The sequence below is a fragment of the Capra hircus genome, chromosome 8, assembly GCF_001704415.2.
Source record: "Capra hircus breed San Clemente chromosome 8, ASM170441v1, whole genome shotgun sequence".
Taxonomy (NCBI): Eukaryota; Metazoa; Chordata; class Mammalia; order Artiodactyla; family Bovidae; genus Capra; species Capra hircus.
The window spans coordinates 61,515,038-61,522,282 of NC_030815.1; the positions used below are offsets into that span (position 1 = coordinate 61,515,038).

At 49.6% G+C, this 7,245-nt stretch overlaps 1 protein-coding gene across 1 annotated transcript in view; it reads left to right on the forward strand.

Moving 5' to 3' along the window:
* The window catches only part of FRMPD1 (FERM and PDZ domain containing 1), a 158,201-nt gene extending 153,713 nt beyond the window's left edge, over window positions 1-4,488 (forward strand). The window contains exon 16 of the mRNA XM_018052189.1: window positions 1,978-4,488. Coding sequence (XP_017907678.1) covers window positions 1,978-4,361 — 2,384 coding nt within the window. The 3' untranslated portion in view covers window positions 4,362-4,488. The remainder of the gene's footprint in view (window positions 1-1,977) is intronic.

Here is a 7,245-nt window from a genome sequence, read left to right on the forward strand (position 1 = left end):
GGGTTCCCACTGCTCGTGGGAGAAAGGCCAGCTCCTTAGCAGCCCCTGTGAGGGTTCTCGAGGCCCTCTGTGACCTGGCCTCAGTGTGTCTCTCTCCTTCCCCCTGAGCCCTCTCCCTGCACTCCTGCCACACAGACCTCCTTGCCATTTTTAAAAGTGCCCAGTTCTTTCCTGCCTCTAGCCTTTGCACATGCTGCTCCGTCCACCTGAAACACTCCTTGCCCTCATCTTTGGCTGCTGCTGGCCTTCTATCTCTCAGGCCCCACCTGGAAATTCACTTCCTCTGGGGATATTAACCAGACTGCCAGGATGAGGTCTCCCCACCCCCATCACACACCCTGGGTGCTTCCTGCCTGTAGCTGCATACTTATTTGTGTGATTTTTTGTATGGATATTTCTCTCCTTCACTAAAGCAAAAGCTTCTGTGATGTGGGAACGGTGCTTTGACGCTCACCTCTGTGTCCTACCACAGAGTTCCTGGCAGTTGCTGCTAGATGGATGAATGAGTGCCCTCTCCACCACCTGCCTCGGTTTCATGAACTGATCAGTAGAAACCCACGGCCGGGTTGTGCACCGCTCCCCAGAGAACACAGTCAGCTGCCATCCATGCCTCCAGTCTTGTCCTGCTAGGCCAGCCATTGTGCTGGAGACATGATGGGGGTGAGACAGAGCATCAGTCAAGGCCTTCCTTTGTGGGAGTCCAGTCAGGGAGATAAGGTCCACATTGGACACTTCGTCTTTCATGGAGAGCCAGCGAGGTGCTGGGGAGGCAGCCCCAACCTGGGACTCATGGGTCCAGGGTCTGCTTGGGCTGCTGACTTGCTGTGAGAGCCTCTCCCTTTTTTAAGCTTCAGAAACACCTTTGGCCAGTGGCTGAGGGGGCCTAGAGCAGAGCAGTAACTTCAGAAGGTATCTGGGCATCAAAATCACCCAAGAGGCCTGAGTCAAATACTATAAATTCCTAGACCCAGCCTCACAGATTCTGCTTTAGGAGGTGTGAGGAGCAGCATAGGATTTGATGAGGCTTTTAATAAGGTTCAGCCAGGTTGGAAAAAACTGGTCCGAATATAAGAACCCTCTGATTCTCAGGCACTAGCCTGTGATCCTAATTCCTTCTGGCTGATTCCCAGGACTTCATAGAAGTGTTTCTCCTTTCAGAAAGATCCATCTTGGTATGCACAAGATCCCTTATGCCCGCAACTGAGAGTCGCAGTCACTTTTTGTCAAAAGAAATCTCCTTCAGAACGCTCACCTTGTGGTGATGATCGTAACAATAATGGCACAGGCTTCCTTTAGTGATCACCCACTAGGCACAGGCTTGTGCTAGGAGCCTGATATGTACTAAGTCATCTATCCAGCATGGCAGTATTGATGGACACCACTGGTACTGCCTGACTTGGTTAAAGTGAGATAGTGTTGGAAGGATGCCAGATAGCTTAGAGAATTGCCAGCAGAGGTGAAGCCCTGGTTCTGACATAGGCAGAGAGACCAGACCAGGAGGCTAGGCAGCAGGATTCCTCATTGTACTGTTAGGATTCCGTGGCTGCAAAGAATGGGTTGTACTGGTTTTTTTTTTTTTTTTTTTTCTTTTTTTCTATCAATGTGTTTGAGTTTGAAATTTTAGGAAATTTTGTGACTGACTTTCTAGCTCATACCTCTGACCACTTGGCTGATACAAATAGGGCTCCTTCATTAATAATTTCAGCAGCCTATAATTGTTGGAGGGATGTCATCTCCTGAAAGGAAGTTGACCAAAAGACAAGGCAATGGATGTTGGGCAACCTGGAATCAAAACACATCTACCACAGTGCTCATCCCCATCTTTCAGAAGAGGAAACGAGCTCAAGGTTTAACATGCCCCAGGTTACACGGCCCAGCCAGGATTCAAACCCAGGCCATCCTGCGTCCTGAGCCCGAGATCTGCACGTCTCTTTGTTATTCTGCTTTTCATCTTCTTTTTCCTTTCTTGATTCTCAGGGCTCAGAGTTGCTTCTGCTGTAGAAACCAGTGCCACAGGATCACAGAATGAGGCCAGCCCCTGCAGCCCTGAGGTCAGCCTAAATCCTGGGCCAGATGGGAGAGAGCCAAGCAGAAGGGGAGGGGTGAAGAAGTATGCCAAGACCCTGAGGAAAAGAAGGTCTTTCCTGCAGACCGACCACACCTGTCAGGTCTCGTTTCCCCTGGTGCCGTCAGCTTCCCTGGAGAGTGTGGACGACGTGTGCTACTATGACCGGGAGCCCTACCTGGCCCTCGGTGCGCCCTCCCCAACCGTGTCCTCGCTGCAAGACGTACAGGGTGAGCCCGGCGTCCTGGAGACCAAGGCCCTGGGGCTGCTGACTCCCCTGAGGGAGACCAAGAGCAAAAACCCAGCCTCCCGGGCCATGGAGATGGAGCCAGAAACCATGGAAACCAAATCTGTCATCGACTCTCGAGTGTCATCTATTTCTGCCATTCGCCTCCGGATTGACCCTAACCATAAAGAGAATTCTGGGATTGTCCCTCTGACCTCCAGTGTCGCCAGTTCCCCAGCAAACACCCCTCGCGGTCTCAACCCAGGCTCATCTGGCCCAGATACCACTCAGGCAGGGCCTCCCCAGACCTTTTCTCCATTTCAAGACTTGAATGGCAGTGCCCCCCGAGAACTCACCCTGGAGCTTGGGAACAGCACCTCGTCCCTCTCCAGTGCTAATGTGAACCCAGACAGAGTCTGCCTGACCGTCAGCCCAGGGCCACATACTATTGCTCAAGGAGACACACTGGAGCTGGGAGGAGTTCAGGTGGAAACAGGATTGGGATCTGTGTTTATAAATCCTATGCCAGAAACTGCCCCCCAGGACACAGAGCCTTTGTTGTCTTCTCGAGACGGACCTAAAAGTGATGACTGTGTAATAAATCCAGAAGAGATGATGGCTTCTTTCCCTGCAAAGGAGGAGCAACAAGGACAACTATCGCTGGAACATGGTAGAGAAGTTACAAACAAAAATGACACCAGCTTATTTCATGATGAGTCTGGGAAGGATCCAGGTGACCCCAAGGTTGATGGGTTGGCTGTTCTTCCACAGACTACTGGTGCCAGTGCTCCAGCTGGTGGCATGGTAGCCTCCCTCTTCTTGGAAACTCCTGTTACAGGGACTGAGCAGACCCCACTAAGTTCCCCTACAGACCCCCAAGGACAAAGCAGAGAGATCCCGGGTCAAGATTGCCAGGCCCAAGAACAAAAACTATTGGTAGAGTTGGATTTTAGTTCAGATTTCTTGCTTAGGGACCAGACTATTTCATCAGCCTTCTCTCTAGAGGAAGGCAAGGCAGAGCCACCTAATCATGTGACAGGGGAAGACACCACCCCTGGGGACATTCCCCAGCACGTCTCTTTGAATCCAGGGCCTTCTCTGCCGGAGCCACTATCATGTCCCCAAGAGGAGCCCCACTTAGAAGGTTCAAACCGTTTTTTGGTACCAGAAAGCAAAGGCAAAAGGCCTAGCATCTGCCGTCCTGCTGAGAAGTCTTTTCTGTGCTTTACCCCAGAGAGCTATCCTAAAGGTTCTGACAGTTTCAGGACAGCCCCATCTTTGGGGTTTGCAGGTGTGAATGAGACAGTGGCCCCCAGGATGGGCATGGAGCAGTGCAGCTGCCAGTTCTCCTATGCCACGTGCTTCCCTGGCCTGCAGCCAGAGACAGAGGAGGAAGACAGAGACTTGGAAGTGTGTCCTGCAGCCCCCCTCACCTCACCGCCCTCTGCAGGAAACCAGCTGGCCCTGCCCTGGAGGCCTGCCCGGGCCCACAGCTGCAGCGCCGAGCTCCCGTCGAGGAACAGCCACATCTGGCCGGAGTACTGCTCCAGGGCTCTAAGACAGCTGAAAGCTGCCCCCGCCAGCATCCCTGATGGCTTCATCCAACTCATGGAGAGCTTGCTGGAATTACAGGACATTTTGGAAGCTTCCTGGGGGAATGGGAATAAACACCCCCCCGAGAAGTGCACCTGGCACTTTTCTGAAAGCCGGAGCCGCCTCTGCATGGGTTCCCAAAAGCTCCTGTCGAGCTGTCAGCACGTGATCAGAGTGGACCAGACCCCGGCGGAGATGCAGAGTGCTGTGCGGGACACCTTCCAGCACCTGGTCCAGCTGGCCAGCCTGTGCTTCCAGCTCACAGACTGCAGCCGCTGCTCCACCCGCCACAGGGAGGCAGCGGGGAACCTGAGGGATGTGGTGTACACCTACCATCAGTTTGTGGAGGCCGCTAAGCTGACCTGTGAGAGAGGCTACCATGACCTGAGTGTGAAACTCTTGGCCCGTCAGTGCACAGCCCTCACGGCCTCCGTGTTCTGTTTGACCCAGAAGTTCCGGGCCTCCGCTGCCCTGTGAGCAGGCTAGTCGCCCCGGCCCCCTGCTCTGCCCTGGACACTTCGCTGAGCGGTGTCTACCATTCTTCTACCCACCCCTCTCAAATGTTTACTGTTTAAATTATTCAAATAAACTACTGCTTAATCTTTGCCTGAATTCTACAAAGTGATGACAAGTTTGGGTCAAAAGCATTCACTCTTATTCATTCAACAAACATTCACTGGATACCTCCTCTAGTCAGGGCGTGTACTAGGATCTTATTCATAAAGATGAGTAAGACAAGTCCCTGCCCCTGGCCAGGATGCTCACAGCCCCTCTGGGTGGGTACAGATAAGCAGATTGCCTTCAGTGATGTATGTACCCTAGGAGGAGCATACTCTGCGAGTGTGGAAGCAAGAAGTCACATTCTGTCCCAAGTAGGCAGGGATAGGGGAGGAAGGTGGAGTCGCTGAAAAATCGTTTTAACCTCTCCCAGCACACTGATTTGGCAGTAACCTCTGCAAATAGGAGTGAATACCTGTGATATCTGATAGATTCTACCTTCACAAGTTAGGGTTTGCAGCACCTCTACCCGGAGGCCTGGTATTCTTGGTGGCCTCACTGCAATGAGCATAGGTTGCCACTAGGTGGCACTAAGCACCTTGGTTACATAGTCCCCGCAGCCAGGAGTGCTCTGTGCTTTACCTGAAATTGACTGTTCCCTCTATCCGATTTAGGGCTTCCCAGCATAGTGGGAAGCCGTCTATGGGGTCACGCGGAGTCGGACACGACTGAAGTGACTTAGCAGCAGCAGCAGTAGCAGCAGCAGACAGCTCAGTTGGTAAAGAATCAGCCTGCAATGCCTGGATCAGGAAGATCTGCTGGAAAAGGGACAGGCTGTCCACTCCAGTATTTTTGGGCTTCCCTTGTGGCGCAGCTGGTAAAGAATCCGCCTGCAATGCAGGAGACCTGGATTTGATCCCTGGGTTGGGAAGATCCCCTGGGGAAGGAAAAAGCTATCCACTCCATCATGGCCTGGAGAATTCCATGGACTGTATGGCCCATAGAGTTGCAAAGAGTCAGACACAACTGAGTGACTTTCACTTCACTTAGGTCACTTCTATCCATTTTAAATAGCTAAAAAGGCAAATATTAAAATCCTGAACTAGATTTGCCTTTTAAAGACTAATATTAGAGCAAAATAAATATATCCAGTACCTTTCTCACTAATTCCAGTTGAGCCAGTTAATCCCTATTAATCTTGGTGGGACTTTGGTTGGATATGGCTACCTAGCTTGTCCGTGCTTTGGTTTTCTATTCTGAATATTGGAGATATTAATAGTGCCTGCTTTGCATGGTAGAAACTAGTAAATGGTCAATAAAAGTTGGTAATCATCCCCAAAGTTTATGGTTGCTTCTCCCCATCTGAAATCCTTTCCTGCATTTTGTTTCCAGGAAAACTGATTTCTAGATACCCTTGGGATGCCTTTCCCCCCGACTTCTCTGTCCAGGCCAAAGATAATTTAGACACTGACTTTGGGCTATCGGAGTTTATTCAAACCCCTGTGGGGCTCCTGATTATTTGTGAGCTAAGTGCGTCCTCTCCTCTGAGGCTCCCTAATTCCTCTCCTTCACCCAGCAAAAGCAGAGCAAAGGTGGGGGTGTTAAGTGACATACCCAAGCTCTTGCTGATCAGAAGGAAAGCAGTATTTGGGGAGAAGAGAGGAGATCTTCCCATCACCTGTTATCAGTTACTTGTTAACTAGTAACCAGTTAATCAGTACTTGTGCCAGGACAAGATTTATTTTCTTAGAGGGCTGTTTCTTTTCACAGAATACTTTGAACAAAATTTAAATAAGGCTCCTGAGAACAGATCTGAAGTGGTTTCATGACCATGAAAGGTAGGAACAACAGGACACTGAAATAATAAAAATTGTTATGATGTTAAACAGGACTTGAATACTTTAAGAAGGAGACATCTGTGAAGAGCTACATGACTAATTTATATGAACACAATCCATGTATTCACAAGCTTAGGGAAGGAGCTCAGGACTTCAATACAATCAGGTCTTGAATCCTGGTGATCAGGGAAGGCTTCCTGTAGGAAGCAGCATTAATTAGAAGCAGTATGTCAAGAAGTATTTGTTGAGTAGATACTGTGTGTCAGGTCCTGGGTTTAGCAGATAGGAAGGTAAGTTATTCTCAGGAAAGATGAAAAATCACTCATTTGTTTATCCTGTTGATGAATATTTACTGTGCAGTGCCACTGGGAATATAATCATTTACATGATAGATGTATTATCAAGGAAGACAGGAAAAAAAGATTTCTGATAGATGAAGGTGAAATAAAGAAAATGAAGAGTGTCAAGATGGGGATGGGATGAGCCTATCTTCCCTAGCAGGGATCAGTAAAGGCCTCTCTGAGGAGGGAAGGTTTAAGCTGAAACCAAAAGTGTAAGAAGGAGCCAGGCATTTAAAAAGTGGAGAAAAGGGAACAGTACTTGCAAAGTACTGTTCAAATCATTGAAACATTTGGTGTGTTTTAATCATTTCAAGAAGATGGGTGTGATTGGAACACAGCAAGCTGGAAGAAGAGTGAAAGATAAAGTTGGAAGGGTATCCAGGAACCAAACTGTGCAAGGTCTTAGGAAGATTAGATTTTACCTTCAAGTACAAAGGGAAACCACTGAGGGGGAGTAAGGGACACCCATAATCATCTGGTAAATGGATGGGGGCGGAGCAGGGTGGGCAATGACACCAGCTAGGTGCTCTTTTCTGTAGGGAAGTGGTCACCAGCTCACAGGAAAGGTGTTCGGTACAGCTGAGTGCAAGGTGCATGGGTTGGTAGGTATGGTGGGAGCCACTGAAGACCATTTTAGCCAATTTTCAAGTGCTGCTGGGTACAAAGCCAAGGCCAACTTCTGAG